The following is a 19,077-nucleotide window of genomic DNA, read 5'->3' on the forward strand; positions in this document are numbered from 1 at the left end:
GAACATCAAGAAGCCTTGGAAGGCTTTCTGGCCTCAGTGTCATACACACAACTGTCAGAGAGGCGCCAGCTGTGCAGATGGAGCCTCAGGATTCTCCAAAGGCATTTCCCAAGAAGGAAGAAAAGCTAAGCTTTGAGAGCAACTGGAAGCTGTGTGAGGCAGTGGGACTCCAGCAGGTACCAGAACCTAGGAATTAACACGAAGGAGCATGAGTCTCTCACCATACATCCTAAAGAATCCAAAAGTGGGGCTGGGGAGATGGCTCAGTGGGTAGTGTCCTTGTGCAAATATGACCTCAGTTTGGATCCCAGCATCCAGGTAAAAAGTTGAATAAGGAGGCAGCACCCATCTGTTACCCAAGCTCTGGGTAAGGAGGCAGGAGGATCATGGGAGCAGAGAGGAGGGATAGTGGCCCTCAGACATCCAGTCTAGCTGAAATGGTAAGTTTCAGGTTCACTGAGAGACCCTGTCTCAAAAATAATGTGGGGATCAATTGAAGATGACAGCCAGCATCAGCCTCAGACCTCTACATGAGCATGAATATGCACAGGTGCACACAGAGACAGATCTCTCTCTCTCTCTCTCTCTCTCTCTCTCTCTCTCTCTCTCTCTCTCACACACACACACACACACACACACACACACTCACACACTCACACACACACAGCAACAACAACAAATCAGAAACTGTGAACTGTGGACAGGAAAACATCACAAAGCTATATTCAGAAGGTTTTTTAATTTTATTTTATAATTTATTTTAATTTTACATATCAGCCACGGATTCCCTTGTTCTCCCCCCTTCCAGTGCCTCCCCCTGCCCCCCCAACCCACCTTCCCCCCAGCCCACCCCCCATTCCCATCTCCTCCTGGGAATTTAGTTCAACCTGGTAGATTCAGTCCAGACAGGTCCAGTCCCCTCCTCCCAGGCTGAGCCAAGTTTATGCATTTGGGACACACCACTTGTGTGCTTGGGTGGTCTTAAACTCACTATGAAGTTTTGAACTCCTAATCTTTCTTCTTCCATACACTGAGTGCTAAGATTATAGGCCTGCACTACCATACACCCAGATTGGTTTTGTTGTTTTCTTTTTCTTTGTTTTTTGTTTTGTTTTGCTTTTTTTTTTTTTTTTTTTTTTTTTTTAGTAAAACCAAAACTTATTCTAAGCCACAGTCATCCTAGGGTCCCCCCCTGCTGTGTAGCCTCCCTGGTTTTGTGGGTTGCAGTCTGATTGTTCTTTGCTTTATATTTAGTATCCACTTATGAGTAAGTACATACCATGTTTGTCCTTCTGGGTTTGGGTTACCTCACTCAGGATGATTTTTTCTAGTTCCATCCATTTGCTTGCAAATTTCATGCTTTCATTGTTTTTCTTTGCTGAGTAGTACTCCATTGTGTATATGTACCACATTTTCTTAGTCCATTCTTCAGTTGACGGGCATCTAGGTTGTTTCCAGGTTCTGCTTATTACGAATAAGTGCTGCTATGAACATAGTTGAGCATGTTTCTTTGTGTTATGATTGAGCATTCCTTGGGTATATGCCCAAGAGTGGTATGGCTGGGTCTTGAGGTATATCGATTCCCAATTTTTTGAGAAACCGCCATAATGATTTCCACAGTGGGTGTACAAGTTAGCATTCCCACCAACAGTGGAGGAGTGTTCCCTTTGCTCCTCATCCTCTCTAACATAGACTGTTATTAGTGTTTTTGATCTTAGCCATTCTGACAGGTGTAAGGTGGTATCTCAGAGTCATTTTGATTTGCATTTCTCTGATGATTAAGGATGTTGAGCATTTCTTTAAATGTCTTTCAGCCATTTGTGATTCTTCTTTTGAAAATTCTCTGTTTAGCTCTTTAGCCCATTTTTTAAATTGGATTGTTCAGTATTTTGATGTCTAGTTTCTTGACTTCTTTATATACTTTGGAGATCAGTCCTCTGTCAGATGTTGGGTTGGTGAAGGTTTTTTCCCATTCTGTAGGCTGTCTTTTTGTCTTATTGACCTTGTCTTTTGCCCTACAAAAGCTTTTCAGTTTCAAGAGGTCTCACTTATTAATTGTGCTCAGGGTGCTGCTGGTGTTATATTTAGGAAGTGATCTCCTGTGCCAATGCGTTCAAGTGTACTTCCTACTTTCTCTTCTATTAAGTTTAGTGTAACTGGATTTATGTTGAGGTCTTTGATCCACTTGGACTTGAATTTTGTGCATGGTGACAGATATGGATCTATTTGTAATCTTTTACATATTGACATCCAGTTATGCCAGCACCATTTGTTGAAGATGCTTTCTTTTTTCCATTGTATAGTTTTGGCTTCTTTGTCAAATATCAGGTGTTCATATGTGCATGGATTAATGTCAGGGTCTTCAATTCGATACCATTGGTCTGTATGGCGGTTTTTATACCAGTACCAAGCTGTTTTTATTTTTATAGCTTTATAGTAGAGCTTTAGGTCAGGGATGATGATGCCTCCAAAGGTTGCTTTATTATACAGGATTCTTTTAGCTATCCTGGGTCTTTTGTTTTTCCATATGAAGTTGAGTATTTTTCTTTCCAAGTCTGTGAAGAACTGTGTTGGGATTTTGATGGGAATTGTATTAAATCTGTAGATTGCTTTTGGTAAGATTGCCATTTTTACTATATTAATCCTACTTATCCATGAGCATGGGAGATCCTTCCATTTTCTGATATCTTCTTCAATTTCTTTCTTTAGAGATTTAAAGTTCTTATCAAAAAGGTCCTTCACTTGTTTAGTGTTATCCCAAGGTATTTTATATTATTTGTGGCTATTGTAAAGGGTGATGTTTCTCTGACTTCTTTCTCAGCCCTTTTATCATTTGTGCATAGGAGGGCTACTGATTTTTTTGAATTGATTTTTTTTTTTTTTTTTTTTTTTGGTTTTTCGAGACAGGGTTTCTCTGTGTAGTTTTGCGCCTTTCCTGGAACTCGCTTTGTAGACCAGGCTGGCCTCGAACTCACAGAGATCCACCTGGCTCTGCCTCCCGAGTGCTGGGATTAAAGGCGTGCGCCACCACCGCCCGGCTTTGAGTTGATCTTATATCCTGCCACTTTACTGAAGGAGTTTATCAGCTGTAGGAGTTCCCTGGTAGAATTTTTGGGATCAGTTATGTATACTATCATATCATCTGCAAATAGTAAAAGTTTGACTTCTTCTTTTCCAATTTGTATCCCTTTGATCTCCTTTTGTTGTCTTATTGTTCTAGCTAGAACTTCAAGTACTACATTGAATAAATATGGGGAAAGTGGACGGACAGCCTTGTCTTATTCCTGAATTTAGTGGAATCACTTTGAGTTTCTCTCCATTTAATTTGATGGTGGCTGTTGGCTTGCTGTAAATTGCCTTTATTATGTTTAGGAATGTTCCTTGTATTCCTGAACTCTCTAAGACCTTTATCATGAAGGGATGTTGGATTTCGTCAAAGGCTTTTTCAACATCTAATGAGATGATCGTGTGGTTTTTTTCTTTCAGTTTGTTTATATGGTGTATTACATTGATAATTTTCATATGTTGAACCATCCTTGCATCCCTGGGATGAAACCTACTTGGTCATGGTAGATATTTTTTTTGATGTATTCTTGGATTCGGTTTGCCAATATTTTGTTGAGTATTTTTGCATCAGTGTTCATGAGGGAGATTGTTCTGTAGTTCTCTTTCTTTGTTGCATCTTTGTGTGGTTTGGGTATCAGGTAATTTTAGCCTCATAAAAAGAGTTTGGTAATGTTCCTTCTGTTTCTATTGTGTGAAACAATTTGAAGAGTATTGGAATTAGTTCTTCTTTGAAAGTCTGGTAGAATTCTGCACTGAAACCATCTGGTCCTGGGCTTTTTTTGGGGTTGGGAGACTTTTGATGACTGTTTCTATTTCTTTAGGGGTTATTGGTCTATTTAGTTTGTCTGGTCTTGATTTAACTTTGGTATGTGGTATCTATCCAGAAAATTGTCCATTTCTTCCAGATTTTCCAATTTTGTGAAGTAGAGGTTTTTGAAGTATGACCTGATGATTCTCTGGATTTCTTCATTGTCTGTTGTTATGTCTCCCTTTCCATTTCTGATTTTGTTAATTTGGGTGCTCTCTCTTTGCCTTTTGGTTAATTTGGCTAGGGCTTTGTCTATCTTGTTGATTTTTTCAAAGAACCAACTCTTTGTTTCATTGATTTTTTTGTATTGTTCTCTTGTTTTCTATTTCGTTGATTTCAGCCCTCAATTTGATTATTTCCCGGCATCTATTTTTCGTGGGTGATTTTGTTTCTTTTTGTTCTAGAGCTTTCAGTTGTGCTTTTAATTTTAATAATACCAATTTTCATTGGTATGAGATTTCTCCATCTTCTTTATGTGTGCATTTAGAGCTATGAATTTTCCTCATAGCACTGATTTCATAGTGTCCCATAAGTTTGGGTATGTTGTACTTTTATTTTCATTGAATTTTAGGAAATCTTTAATTTCTTTCTTATTTCTTCCTTGACCCATTCAGGTGGGTATTATTCAGTTTCCATGAGATTGTAGGTTTTCTATAATTTTTGTTGTTGTTTAAATCTAACTTTAAGGTATGGGGGCCTGATAAGATACAGGAGGTTATTCCAATTTTTTTGTATCCGTTGAGATTTGTTTTGTGACCAAGCATATGGTCAATTTTTGAGACGGTTCCATGGGGTGCCGAGAAGAAGGTATATTCTTTTGTGTTAGGATGGAATATCTGTAGATATCTATTAAGTCCATTTGAGTCATAACATCTGTTAGGTCCTTTATTTCTTTGTTAAGTTTCAGTCTGGTAGAGCTGTCTTTTGGTGAGAGTGGTGTGTTGAAATCTCCCACTACTAATGTGTGGGGTTTGATGTTCGTTTTAAACTTTAGTAGTGTTTCTTTTATGAATGTGGGTGCCTATGTATTTGGGCCATAAATGTTCAGAATCAAGACTTCATCTTGGTGGACTTTTCCTGTGATAAATATGTAATGTTCATCCTGATCTCTTTTGATTGATTTTAGTTTGAAGTCTATTTTATTAGATATTAGGATAGCTACACTAGCTTGCTTCTTAGGTCCATTTGCTTGGAAAGCGTTTTCCCAGCCCTTTACTCTGAGGTAGTGTCTGTCATTGAAGTTAAGGTGTGTTTCTTGTATGCAGCAGAAGGATGGATCCTGTTTTCTTATCCATTCTGTTAGTCTGTGTCTTATAGGTAAGTTGAGACTGTTGATATTGATGGATATTAATGACCAGTGATTGTTAATTCCTGTTATTTTTTTGTGGTCGTGTTGTGTTTTCCTTCTTTGGTGTTTGTTTGTGTGGGATTATCTATTGCCTGAGTTTTCATGGGTGTGTTTAACTTCTTTAGGTTGGATTTTTCCTTCTAGGGCTGGATTTGTGGAAAGGTATTGTTTAAACCTGGTTTTTATCATGGAATATTTTGTTTACTCCGCCTATGGTGATTGAGAGTTTTGCTGGGTATAATAGTCTATAATAGTCTCTTAGTATCTGCATAACAGTTGTCCAGGACCTTCTAGCTTTCATAGTCTCTATTGAGAAGTCTGGTGTTATTCTAATGGGTCTGCCTTTATATGTTACTTGGTCTTTTTCCTTTGCGGATCTTAATATTTTTTCTTTGTTCTGTATGTTTAGTGTTTTGATTATTATGTGGCGAGGGGACTTTTTTTTTTTTGGATCCAGCTTATTCGGTGTTCTGTAAGCTTCTTGTATCTTCATAGGTATTTCTTTCTTTAGGTTAGGAAAGTTTTCTTCTATGACTTTGTTGAATATATTTTCTGTGCCTTTGAGTTGGTCTTCTTCTCCTTCTTCTATCCCTATTATTCTTAGGTTTGGCCTTTTCATGGTGTCCCAAACTTCTAGGACATTTTGTGTTACGACCTTTTTGTCTTTAGTGTTTTCTTTGATTGAGGAATCTATTTTCTCTATCAGTGTCAGTGATTCTCTATTCCATCTCTTGCATTCGGTTGGTTATGCTTGTTTCTGTAGTTCCTGTTCATTTAGTAAGGATTTCTATTTCCAGCATTCCCTCAGTTTGTGTTTTCTTTATTGTCTCAATTTCAATTTTCAAATCTTGAATTGTTTCCTTCATCTGTTTAATTACTTTTTCTTGGCTTTCTTTGATTTCTTCCAATTTTTTTGTTTGTTTTTTCTTCCATTTCACGGGAATTTTTTATTTCCTCTATAATGGAATTTTTTATTTCTTCTTTAAGGGCCTCTATCATCTTCTTAAAGTCATTTTTAGGATTGATTTCTTCTGTTTCTTCTGCCTTGGTATGTTCAGGTCTTGCAAGTGTAGAATCACTAGGTTCTAATGTTGTCATATAGGTCTTTATGTTGCCTGTATTTTTGCACTGGCATCTACTCATCTCTTCTTCTGCTCGGTATAGGCAGTGTCTGTGTCTAAAGATGCATCTCTTGTTCTAATTGTTAGTCTTGGTCTACTAGGAGTTCTTGGTTAAATCAGTGCTGTTGGGCTCTGTTTCTTCGGGAGCAGCTGTTCCCAGTCGGTGTAGTGTAGGCTTATGATTCTAGTGATCTGGTTCGGTGGCTGGTCGGTGCCTTCTTTTGTGTTCTCAGGTCACGTTTTTCTCATTTGTCAACTCCTCAGCTGATTTTGTTTCCTCAGACTGCAGACTATAGGATTCTGAATCCTCTCCAGAGTGTATCTCAGCTGAGTAAATTATTTAGTAGGGTAATCCCACCAACACTTCCAAGTTGTTGGGTTTTGCAGGATCGGCAGCTGGGCCCTGGTTGGCCTCAGACTGAGTGCTCATATCCATTCTGGTCAAGTCTCATGGAGATGGCTCCTTCCCCGGGTGCTGGGTTTAAAGGTGTCCCTGTTCCATGTTCTTATTCTCCTTGTTTTCACTAACTCCTCAGCATGTAATAGCTCAGTTTCTAGTCTTTATTATGACCGAGTCTCTGCCACCACTCAGCCTGCTTCTGCCGCAGCTCTGCCTAACTTTGCCGCCGCTTCATCTACCTCTGCATCCGCTCCATCTACCTCTTCTTCTTTTTTCTTTTGAGACAAGTTTTTTCTGTGTAGCAGCCCTGGCTGTCCTGGAGCTGCTTTGTAGACCAAGCTGGCCTCAAACTCATAGAGATCTGCCTGCCTCTGCCTCCTGAGTGCTGGGATTAAAGGTGTGCGCCACCACTGCCCAGCTAGCAGATCATTTATTAAAGAGAACTTTACATCTGCTTTCTCCTCATGAACCAAAGATACCAGTGAGATGGTGTGGGATATACTACTTCACAGATACCAGTGAGCTATGTGCTGGTCACGGGACCAGCCTTGACAGGTAGAGATACTGGGGGTACAATTCAGGGAAGCCCCTGGCAGTCAAAATCTTGTCTGCTCTGGGTAGTTACCCCTCCTGCAGAGTCTGGAAACACCTCTCCTGTTGGTGTGGACTTGTTCTCATCCTTGGTCCCTGTAGTTGAAAGACACTGTGTTTACTGGTGGAGCCCACGAGTGAATACAGTGCAGGATAAGGAGGAATGTTTGCATGCTAAAGGCAAAGAGGGGGCTTCCAAATTCCAGGTGCTGGATGGAGTTGAGATTTGCAACATTATCGGAATTTTCCCAGGGGCCTGCCCTGAGAAAATCCTCCCCAGAGTCCTGGGGAAGGTGATACACCCAGCGTGGGATTACCTGAGGGAAAGGAATCTATGTACACCAATTTCTTATGTCCATTTACTTTATTTCTCTATAACAAACTTCATCTACACAGCTTCAGTTCCATTCTGACGCTCAGTTCCTCTCTGTCCTTTCTTTTCCTGTCCTCTTGTAGCCCTAGCAATAGCTAAGTTCTTATGCTCTTGACCTCACCCTCATCTTCTATTCCTCTGTCCTCCAGCTTTCCTTCCTATCTTTTTGTTGTTGTTGTTTTTCAAGACAGAGTTTCTCTGTGTAGCTTTGAGCCTTTCCTGGAACTTGCTTTGTAGACCAGGCTGGCCTCAAACTCACAGAGATCTGCCTGCCTCTGCCTCCTGAGTGCTGAGATTAAAGGCATGCGCCACCACCACCCGGCTTTTATCTCTCTCCTCTCCTGACCTGATTCAAATCCACCTACAGTCTGCAGAACTTCTCCTTGCTCCTTACTCCTCAGCCTGAGTCAGTGGACAGCCTTACCATCTACAGAAACTCTGCCTTGTTCTCTTCTCTCCTCCCACTCTGCCTGGGCCAGGAATTCTGCTCCAGGCTTTACTGCACCTGGTTATGCTAAAAAACCTTTTGTTCTAAGAAGTAGCTCTAGGGCTGTAAGAGGAGGGAGAGATCTGAGCTTGATTTGCACAAGAAGCAAAGCTATGCACGTAGGAGCCAGGCTTTTGGAAGGATGTTTTACCTTTTCAGGGGCTTCAGGCACCTAGTGGGTGGTCTGGCCAGCTATTCTGTTCCTTGCTTGTCCTTGGATGCTTTTGTCAGGAGCTGGCAGTATCTTTGGATGTAGTTAAAGGAGATTTTTGCAAAAGGCAGACACCCAATTCAAATGCTAAAAAGGGAGCAGGGAGCCTAGAGGCTGAAAGCCTTGTCTACTCGACCTTATCCAAGTGCTTTGAGTGTATATGTCCACACACATTGTTCCTAGGGAAATTATGAGCACAAGAAATTCATAGCAAGAAGCAGCTGAATATTAAAAGCCAAATAACACCAAATATTCCCTGATAAATGGCTTCCCTCTAGAAAAAGATTCCTTGACCTTTTTCTAGGTATAGCTTTATTAAATACAGTTGAATCTGTAACATATTATTGTGGTTTGCAGCACCACATTCCTATTTTGGGGTCACAGGCAGGTGAATAGGTCATACCTGAACTGGCTGATGCAGGTAACACCTTTCCTCATAGTATCTTAATGTTGCTGTAAGGATTCTTTCTGCAGCAGCTTTCCACAGCTCCATGCTCTCTTGCTTCAGGCTCATCCAGTTCAACTTATGCCTGTTTCCCAGCCTCAGCACTTGCCCTTCTACCCAGAACCTGATTGTACAGAACCAGAGGCTCTCCCTGGAATGCCAACAGTCTAAGGACCCCAAGACCTGTAAGGTTTGACCCAAAATGGGAGTTTCTCTTCCTGTCATGTGCATGTACACGTATGTGTGTGTTTGTGTCTGCTCATGTGGAGGCTTACCCTCAGGTGCCATTCCTCAAGTACAAAGCGTCTTGTTTTATTTTCTCTCTTTGGTTTTTCGAGACAGGGTTTCTCTGTGTAGCCCTGGCTATCCTGGAACTAGCTCTGTAGACCAGGTTGGCCTCGAATTAAAAGATTCACCGCCTCTGACTCCCGAGTGCTGGGACTAAAGGTGTGCACCACCACGCCTAGCTTATTTTTTCTCAGCGTGGGTTTTATAGCCCAAACTCCTACCCTCAGGTTTGCATGGTAAGCACCGCAGTGACTGAGCCATCGCACTGGCCCCCAGTGTCTTTTCTGTGTTGAAACCAGGTCTGTATAGCCCAGGTTGGTCTTGAACGCCCCATCTTCCCGAGTGCTGAGATTACTGGCTTGTACCACCATGCAGGGCTCTGGGGCATGTTTCACTTCTGGTGAGCACAATCCAATCCCCACTTATTGCTTCCTGCCCTTCACACACACAAGCTCCTCCAGTGACACCGGGAAGCCATAAGCCCAATCCCAGCTGAAAGCATCATAAATGGGAAATGCACCTTTGCTTAACCACACAGCCTGTTCTGCACACAGCAGTATCCACCCTCAAGACTTCACTGCTGGGACTGTCAAGTTGTACGGTGTGTCCCTAGTCCAGGAGAAGACCATTTAACATATAGTAGGATTATTTGAGACAGTGTCTTTATTTTGCCTGGCTGGCCTGGAACTCATGATGTAGATCAGGCTGGCCTCAAACTTGTGGTGATCCTTTTGCCTTAGCCTTCCTAGTGTTGAGATTACATGTGTGAGCCTCCACACCTGGCTTTGGAGTAGAATTTCTACAGTATATAAAGCGTGTACATTAACACCATGACCTAGGGCTACAAAAAAAGACCCTGTCTCAAACAAAACAAAACAAAACCAAGTCCTAAGTTGAACTATCCTATACCAGGGACCATCGATTGCATGTGCATACACCAACACACACAAGTACACATGGAGCAGGGTATACATCCTTTCTCAGCATGTTCACACATATCCATGTGCCTGTGTACAGAAGCATACCCATGCACACAGCAGCCATGCCCACATATTCTCATATACCCAGGCACAGCCATGCACATAGCAGCCATGCCCACATATTCTCATATACCCAGGCACAGCCATGCACATAGCAGCCATGCCCACATATTCTCATATACCCAGGCACAGCCATGCACATAGCAGCCATTCCCACACTCTCATGTAACCAGCATACCCATGTAAAAAACATGTGTCTATATTGCCTTTATACTGAGACACAGTTATGCACCTAGCAGCCATGCTCACATTTGTGTATCAGTGGTTCCATCATGTGTGTTGAGAAAGACCACTCTGTAATCCTGCTTGGCCTCAGAGTATGGAGGGTTAAGGAGGCGGCACTGCTGTAGGACTAGGCCTTCCTGCTGTGTGGACATCCGCAACGCTGAGCTGCCAGGTGTCTTGGTCACTTAATACAAGAGGAGCCAAACTAAGGACAGCAAAGAAACCTTTACTCAATACTGTAGCCACTTCCCCACAGTGCACCCCAATAAAAGTGGGCGCTGGGGTCTGCATCTTGCTCCTGTGGGGCCCAAAAGGAAAGGCTCTGTGATACTGATTTGTGGGAAGCTCTGGGAAGAAAAACCCTACACATCAAGTGAGAGGAAGAAAGTCTCCCGGTGATGATTCTGGGAAGGACTGAGGTAACAGAAGCACAGCCTTGGGGCTGGTCTTAAGCATCCACTGCCCAGGTAGTCTGCACGTTCCGGGTTTTGACAGTGGCCCTGCAGGCCCTCCAGGAAGAGTCTGTGGCCAGGCCTGGAGCCCACCCCTTAATGACCAGCCCATCTGGCACCATCTTCTGCAGGGAGGACAAGCTGCAGCCGGGGGAGGTTGGGAACCAGTCCCCTCCTGGGCCACAGTCACTGGGTTAGTAGACCTTATCAAGGGGAGCCCTTCGGGCGGGGCTGGGCATCTGTGGTTCCACAGCACTGCCTTTCTTGCTGTCTCTGGATGAATCTCCGCACGGACAGCCCAGCTGTCCTCACTTTCCCGAGGTACCTGGTGTCCACCTGGAAGAGGAACTGTAGGAGGCCTTCGAGCAGCTTCACTTTCTGCTGACTGCCTGAATCCAAGGCCGGAGGGAGCCAAGAGGAGCAGCCACCAGGGGTCATCAGTTACCGAAAAGCTACCTCACCCGTTCTTCACAGGACACCAGTGGGTGTCTGGGTAGAGAAGGCAGTGCACAGACTGGAACCTGTCCGAGGAAGAAGTGAGGTCAGGTCTGAGGCAGGGGGCTGACACCAGAGCCCTCCAGGGCTAAGAGCCCCAGTGCCCACTCACCGCGTAGGGTCCTGCTGTATACTGAAACTTCCAGCTATGTTCACCACGTTACGTGGGTTCTCAGGACCCCCATAGCTCAGGGTGACCTGGGAGGGCGATCAGGAGAGTGAGGGTCAGTTCTTCCTCTTGGGCACTCCACCAGCTAGAGGAAACGTCACTCACCCCTCAGGCTTAGGGAAGCAGGACAGTGGCCCTTCATAAAGAAGCCCCTTTGAGACTTGCCATGAGCTTCTGCTCCTGAGGGTCCTTCATCCATCAGGCAAAGTCTTGGCTCAGGGTCCACTCCCCAGGGACAAGGCTATCCTGAGCCCTCTCCTAAATCCTGCACAACCGGGTGACCCCCAGGGAGACAGTCTGGGTCCTTGTAGGAGTGGGGTGAGGCCCAGGCTGGGGGTCTTCTACCTGCTGCAGAACAGCATCAGCCGGCAGTCTCTGCAGGTTTTCCAGGTGGGAGTGGAACAGGGGGCTGTGGAGCAGACGGGCACCCAGCAGCCCCTCCACGATGTAGCCCACTGTGCAGTCATCAGGGAGTCGGACCCGCTCGGCTGTGCTCATGAAGCTGCCTAGGCTGCAGGGTGGGCTAGTCAGCACCGCTGTAGCCCTTACACCCCCAGGCCAGGCCGTGGGGCTCCCAGTCTCCCACGTACCTGGCCCATGGACTCATTTTGAGGGCAAGGCCCCTGCTCAGGCAGAACCCAGCCCCACCAGTCGCAAACCAGAACTTCACTGTGTTTGACTGGAAAAAGGAAAAGCTTGGTCAAGCCTGCCCAGGATAGGGCTCCCCACCATCAACCCTCCAACCGCACCCCGTCACCCTGGGCCACCATCTAGCAGAGTCTGCAGAAGGCACACAGTGTTCCTAACAAGTCCCCTCGGCCCCTAGGCCATTCTCTGTCACTGTGCCTGACTTGCTAGTGCCCGTCTCAGCCCAATCTCACTCTCGCAGCATTCACTGGGTCAGCTCCAGGGGGGTCAGCCCCAGGGGAGGAGGAGGGGGGGGGGTCAGCCCCAGGGGGGGTCAGCCCCAGGGGGGTCAGCCCCAGGGAGGGTCAGCCCCAGGGGGGTCAGCCCCAGGGAGGGTCAGCCCCAGGGGGGGTCAGCCCCAGGGAGGGTCAGCCCCAGGGAGGGTCAGCGGGGGGGGGGGGGGGGGGGGGGGGGGTTGGCCCAGCACTCACGGTGCCACCACCCTGGACTCTCTCAGTGGCCTCGATGGGGTGGTCCAGGCTAGGCCGCCCCAGGTAGACGTCCTGGTTGGAAGAGAAGGTGGAGAGCAGGTGCAGCAGGCTTTCAGGGTTCACGTAGTTGTCATCATCCACGTGGCAGAACCATCTGACGGTGGAGGGAGAGGCCTATGCACTGAGGTTCCCCTTTGGGCGGGAGCCTCACCGCCCTCAGCCCTGGGTTCTCTGAGGGGTGAGGTCACTTACTTTCGTCCAGATTCTATGAACTTATCATATTCCACTGACATTTTACAGCACAGTGCTTGCCGGGTGCGCACAGCAGAGCAGTTGGTGTTGATCATGCGGCCGCCTGCACAGTGGAAATGGGAAATGTGGGGTTGACTCCCAGCTCGCCTCCTTAGGTTAGGCTGGTAATGCCTGTCGGGGCCCAGATTCAACTGCAGCCCTACCACAGCCCTCCTTTTGAAACAGATGACAGTGACTTAGTACAGCGCAGGTGGGAACCGTGCAGGACTCGGCAGGTGATGCTGCTGGGGCTCCCCCAAGGAATGTGGGTGACACTGGCCAGTGGCAGCCTGCCAGGAACTGGGCGGGTGGGGATCTAATGACTGGAAGGATGGGCACTGAAAGGTGGATTGGCCATGGATGGGTGTCCTGGTTCTGTCCTCCACTAGGTGGGTGACTCTAATCTAGTCAAGTGCCTGACACAAGGACAGAATGGCCTGGGTAGCTACAACTCAGTCCCGGGGAGCGTCTCACCTGCCAGCAGCTGGAGCTCAGGGTCGTTTCCATCGGTGAAAATGAACGTCTGTGGGAGAAAACATCATGAGGATCCAGTGAGTAGGTCTGGGAGCAGGGGCGGGTCCCCGGGCCCAGGGGTGCGGGGGCGAGCCCGGGACTCAGGAACCTGAGAGTGGGGGGGGCGGGGCGCACACCTGCCGTGGGGCTCGGGAGATCCAGGTGCGCAGCAGCAGTCGCAGGCGCGGGCCGTGGTTCTTCCGAGTGGTCTTGACTGCGATGAAGACGTCGTCGGGCTGCAGACGGGAGACCTCGAGAGTCAGACCAGGGGTCGGGATGCGACCGGGGTCGGGTGCGGGAGCGCGAGGGAGCGGCAGCGGCAGCGGCAGTAGCAGCAACACAGCCAGGACCGCGGCCAGCGCGAGGCAGGCCCGGCACAGCACACCCCGCGCACGGCTCATACGACCGCCCCGGCTCGGGCGCTGGGCGCCCGCCTGAGAGTGCGGCGGCCCCTTTAAGAGTGACTAGCGCCCCGCCCCGAGCCTTGACCCGGAACTGACGGCCGCGCCGCCCCGGAAGTGAACGTCGCTCTGCGGCGCCGTGGGTGGAAGATGCCGCTGCCGGTTCAGGTGTTTAACTTGCAGGTAGGGGTTGGCGGCTGCGCTCGCCGCGCGGCGGTTCGGTCCTGGTCGGGCCTGGTGGGCGGGGCTGGCAGCGGGCGGGGCGGGGCCCGCGGCTCAGGCCTAGGCGCGCGAGCATCGCCAGCCTCGCGGCCGCGCTGGGCTGCAGCCCCCGCCCCGCCCCCGCCTCGCGCGCCAACGCTTTTTGGTGCCGGTGTCGGCCGGGCGGGCGGGCGAGGCGCGTCCAGCCAGGATGCGGGGCAGCCCGGCGCCCAGCTCTGCCTCGTCGTCGGCCTCCGACTTGAGCCGCAGCCCTGCGCACAGCAGGTCAGACCTGCGGCCCGGCACGTCGGGCGACTACAGTCTGAGCGCCAGCCTGTCGGCCTGCACGCTGCTTTCCGAGGTACCGCTGCGCGCCCTGCGGGAAGCGGCTCTCCGGGGTTGCCCGAGGCCCTGGCCGCTCGAGTCCTCGACCAGCCTCTTCCGCACCGTTGCCTGCCTGCTTTGGCTCTCCTGACTTGTGCAGATAGGGCGTCAATCTGTTTTATTCTCTGTGACCTGGAGGGAGCTACATTAGTATGGCGGCTGAGAACGCTTGAGGGCTCCTGAAGTCAGAATTGTGCCCAACACCCGAGTGGGAGAGCTGAGGCGGACACTTGGCGACCAGTACCTGTGGGAGCCCAGTGCAGCTGTGCCTTGGGAAATCTTGGGCAGAACTGACCGCGGAGGTCAGAAGCATCCCCTGTGCTCCCTGGTGCATGTGTCAAGGTGCTCTTTCTCTATTGCAGGGGGCTGTGGAACCCATGCAGATTGATGTAGATCCACAGGAAGATCCCCAGAACGCACCCGATGTGAATTACGTGGTGGAGAACCCCACCCTGGTACAGATCCTCGTGTGGGGAGGACTACTGGCAACTTGGGTCTGTTAAGGGGTCCAAGTCAGGCTCCTCACTAGAGTATAGCTTTGAAAGATTGGTGATTCTTAGCAACCACTTTAGTTACAGCTTTCTGAGCCTCGAAACTGGGTTTTCATTTGCCCACCTATGTTGGGTTCTCAGGCACTTCTGAGGCTCTGCACCCTCTTAGTGGGAACAGTTCCGTTAAGGCACAGTGTGAAGCAACGGCCTATTTGCAGCCAACACACTTTTCTCTGTTCTCACCCCAGCATCCGTCACTTGTCAGGGTATGCCCACGTTCCCACTTTCCAGTGCGGAGCGTGAATCTGAAGGTCCTTAATCCACCCCAGTGGTCTCTTCCCAGAATCTGGGACAGTAGTCAATTCTGTAGGCCCAAGACCCGAGGGAATATTTAGTATTCTGGCTGAGGCTGTCTGGTCCTTGCTCACCTCACCTGACCTCTCCCTCCCCACGCACCCCAGGATCTGGAGCAGTATGCAGCCAGCTACAGCGGCCTGATGCGCATCGAGCGGCTGCAGTTTATCGCTGACCGTTGCCCTCCGCTTCGGGTAGAGGCCTTGAAAATGGCCCTGTCCTTCGTTCAGAGGACCTTTAATGTGGATATGTATGAAGAGATCCACCGGAAGCTCTCTGAGGCTACCAGGTAAGGCCTTGGAGGGGGCAAGTGACCACGTCTGGGCTGGCAGAGGCTTTCTGTGCTCCTGTCATGCCCAGCATCCCGCCTGTGATGTTGCTGTTGCAGTATCTCTGTACATGGGAAGCGTGAACGTTAACTCCCTGTGGCAGGGAAGCAAAGCCACTTCCCTCTCCTGGCCTCCTCTGCCCCTGTGCAGACAACTGGGACTCCTAATTCTTGAGAACCTGGTGTAGCTGTTGTCCTTTGCCCCCCCCCCCAAAAAAAAAACAACAACTTGGGTCAAACCCCCTCATTCTCCATTAAACTTCCCTCTCTGGCTGCAGGCTCCTAGGTCAGGAATTTGTGTCTCTGGTACAGATTGGGCCCTTTGAGTGGGGCAAGGAGATAGGCAAAGGCCTCTTGACCAGCTATGGCTTGTGATGTCCCCTCCCCTTCCTCCCTGGTCCTTGTGGTTGTCCCTATCCTGACGGCTAGGTTATCCTTCAGGGAGCTACAGAATGCACCTGATGCCATACCTGAGAGTGGAGTGGAGCCCCCACCCCTGGACACAGCCTGGGTGGAGGCCACGCGGAAGAAGGCCCTATTGAAACTGGAGAAGCTGGACACGGACTTGAAGAATTATAAGGGCAATTCTATCAAAGAAAGCATCAGGTGCTGGCCTGCTCTGGGCAGGGGAGGTGGGCAACTGGGCCTGGCTGGTTCCTCGACCAGTATCCACTCACTGCCAGGCTTACAGGCGCGGCCACGATGACCTGGGTGATCACTACCTGGACTGTGGGGACCTCAGCAATGCCCTCAAATGTTACTCACGAGCCCGAGACTACTGCACCAGTGCTAAGCATGTCATCAACATGTGCCTCAACGTCATCAAGGTGGCCTGGGTGATAGGTGGGGAGGCATGGAGGGCCCAGAAGAGGCAACCCAGACTTAGTCTGGCCTTGTCTGCTCATCTACCAGGTCAGTGTCTACTTGCAAAATTGGTCTCATGTGTTAAGCTATGTCAGCAAGGCTGAGTCTACTCCAGAGATTGCTGAGGTAAGGTCCACCTCCACGGATACCCTGCTCTACAAGTCTGGCCCTCTGGTAGGCCCCCGTACCCATTCCTAGCCTCAATTTCCCTTTGAGTTTGCTCTTGTCCCTTCTCAGGGTAGGTTGGGGACAAGGAGTAGAGCTCCTTGAATGAGGAGGGCAGGATAGCGGGCTTCTCATGTCTGCTGCCTTCCCCTGTAGCAGCGTGGAGAGCGGGACAGCCAGACTCAAGCCATCCTCACCAAGCTCAAGTGTGCCGCAGGTGAGGCTTCCAGCCACTCGAGCCCTTGAACCCTTGAGACAGGGCCCACCTTGAAGAAGGAGCTGGAGATAGAGTACTGGCCGGCTTCAGGACATCAGTCTGTGTGTCTGTCTGTGTGGCACTTGCTTCGAGTTCAAGTAGAGAAGCTGGTGGGGCCTGGGGAAGTATGTCGGTTTTCTGAGCCTGGCTATATGGTGTGGGCATCTGAGGATTCCCTGCAGACCTAACCTACAGGAATGTCTTGAGTTGGATGCTGTTACAAACAGCTAGGATTTCTGTCTCTAAACCGAGGAATACTGGGGGCAAGAGGCATGGTCTCCTAGGGCTCTAGCAGCCTCCTCTAAATGGCCTGGCTTCATCTGTCTCCTCCTCGGTCCCCTTTTAGGTTTGGCTGAGCTGGCTGCACGAAAGTATAAGCAAGCTGCTAAGTGCTTCCTCCTGGCTTCCTTTGACCACTGCGACTTCCCAGAGGTGAGGAGGGCATGGCATGCAGGACTCTTCAGTTTGTCCAAGTCCATAAGAGGAAGTGACAGCTAATGGATTGAGCTGTTAATCTCTCCTGAATGAGGTCTAAGCATTGCCTGGGCAGTGGGAAGGGCAGGCCAGGCCCCAGCTCTGGGCTTCCTCCTTGGTCTGTGCACCAGTGACCCTGGACCCACCTCCCCTTCTGTCTCTTAGCTGCTGTCCCCCAGCAATGTGGCTGTCTATGGTGGCCTGTGTGCCTTAGCCACTTTTGACCGGCAGGAGCTGCAACGCAATGTCATCTCCAGCAGGTAAGTTAGGTGGTGGGCTCCTACCTTCTGTTCCTGCCCAGGTCAGGCCCTTCTGTCCCTTCTTAGCTGAGCACTCTGGTATCCTCAGCTCCTTCAAGTTGTTCCTGGAGCTGGAGCCTCAGGTCAGAGACATCATCTTCAAATTTTATGAGTCCAAGTATGCCTCATGCTTGAAGATGTTGGATGAGATGAAGGTAAGGAACAACAGTATGGTCACATTGAGACCGGGCTAGACTGTGCCTCGGGTCACCGACCAGTTCTCCTCTGCAGGACAACCTGCTCTTGGACATGTACCTGGCCCCCCATGTCAGGACACTCTATACCCAGATTCGCAACCGGGCTCTCATTCAAGTAAGTGGAGAGGGGGTGGCACAGGCTCTGTGGGGTATGGATGCTCTGAGGAGCAGGGGACAGCGTGTGGCTTCTGTCCTGTAGTACTTCAGCCCCTATGTGTCAGCTGATATGCACAAGATGGCCGCAGCCTTCAACACAACAGTCGCAGCTCTGGAGGACGAGCTAACTCAGCTCATCCTGGAGGGGCTCATTAACGCCCGCATCGACTCACACAGCAAGGTGGGTAGGCGGGGCTGGGGCTGCTGCAAGTGTGTGGTGTGGAGACCTGCTGGGCCACGCTGAACCTCCTCTCCTGCCTGTACAGATACTGTATGCTCGAGACGTGGATCAGCGCAGCACCACCTTTGAGAAGTCCCTGCTGATGGGCAAAGAGTTCCAACGACGTGCCAAGGCCATGATTCTGAGGGCAGCCGTACTGCGCAACCAGATCCACGTCAAGGTGAGCAGCCTGGGATGCGGAGGAACGGGCGGCACTCACACAGCCTCCGCTGAACCCTCCCTGTCCACTGCAGTCTCCTCCTAGAGAAGGGAGCCAAGGGGAACTGACTCCAGCCAACAGCCAGTCACGGATGAGCACCAACATGTGAAAGGCATTCCCCTGACCTTCAGAGGATGGTCTGCACTCCTACCCTGTTCATGGAAGCAGCACCTGGGCTTCCTGCCTGCTTTCCTCAAGAGAAGGCTCCAGACTATGTGTGGTTCATTAGAGCAGCCTGGCCACTTGGATGCCAGGTCATTGGCCTTCCACTCTGAGGTATTCTCTGCTGTGGTAGGCAAGCTGCCCATTATAGCCACTCAGGCCTGACTCTAGGTTCTGTCCCAATGAAACAGACCGTGTGCAATGAGGTAGGGGTACCTCAAACCCCTCCTGTCCATGTGTAGTTCTGACTGCAACAGTGTAGTCCATTAAAGTACAGATTGATCATTGCCACAGGCTCTGTTCTTTCTGCTTTGGAAGATCTGATCCAGGGCAATCCCCTGGATATTCTGACCACTCATTTTATATTGCTTTCCTGGCTCCCAAGGTCCACTGAGCCAGGAGAGCAGCCTCCTTGGATTTGGGCTGGGAGCAGCAGTCATAGGCCATTATTAGATCTCTGCAAA

General features: G+C 49.2%; 2 protein-coding genes across 8 annotated transcripts; one reads left to right on the plus strand and one right to left on the minus strand.

Annotated features, from left to right (window-relative positions):
* Positions 1–10,609: 10,609 nt before the first annotated feature.
* Rfng (RFNG O-fucosylpeptide 3-beta-N-acetylglucosaminyltransferase) lies at positions 10,610–13,842 on the minus strand. Its single transcript, XM_006987655.4, has 8 exons — positions 13,579–13,842; positions 13,403–13,451; positions 12,890–12,992; positions 12,638–12,791; positions 12,110–12,198; positions 11,865–12,030; positions 11,463–11,548; positions 10,610–11,376 (listed from the first exon to the last, which is right to left on the minus strand). Exons 1-8 carry the CDS (start codon positions 13,840–13,842, stop codon positions 11,313–11,315), a joined length of 975 nt encoding a protein of 324 aa, XP_006987717.1. The 3' UTR covers positions 10,610–11,312.
* Gps1 (G protein pathway suppressor 1) lies at positions 12,959–18,900 on the plus strand. 7 transcript variants are annotated; one of them, XM_042283241.2, is made up of 15 exons: positions 12,959–13,139; positions 13,318–13,479; positions 14,790–14,882; positions 15,380–15,561; positions 16,042–16,206; positions 16,292–16,427; positions 16,513–16,590; positions 16,789–16,846; positions 17,232–17,317; positions 17,525–17,619; positions 17,708–17,813; positions 17,890–17,970; positions 18,055–18,192; positions 18,278–18,412; positions 18,486–18,900. In XM_042283241.2, exons 2-15 carry the CDS (start codon positions 13,444–13,446, stop codon positions 18,558–18,560), a joined length of 1,464 nt encoding a protein of 487 aa, XP_042139175.2. In that variant the 5' UTR covers positions 12,959–13,139; positions 13,318–13,443; the 3' UTR covers positions 18,561–18,900. The 7 variants fall into 7 exon arrangements, with proteins under 7 accessions (XP_042139175.2, XP_042139177.1, XP_006987716.1 ...); XM_042283243.2 differs by having other exon boundaries at positions 12,990–13,139; positions 16,786–16,846; XM_006987654.4 differs by lacking the exons at positions 12,959–13,139; positions 13,318–13,479 and adding an exon at positions 13,873–14,025.
* The last annotated feature ends 177 nt before the right edge of the window (positions 18,901–19,077 follow it).

The sequence above is a fragment of the Peromyscus maniculatus genome, chromosome 8 (assembly GCF_049852395.1).
Source record: "Peromyscus maniculatus bairdii isolate BWxNUB_F1_BW_parent chromosome 8, HU_Pman_BW_mat_3.1, whole genome shotgun sequence".
NCBI classification, from domain to species: domain Eukaryota; kingdom Metazoa; phylum Chordata; class Mammalia; order Rodentia; family Cricetidae; genus Peromyscus; species Peromyscus maniculatus.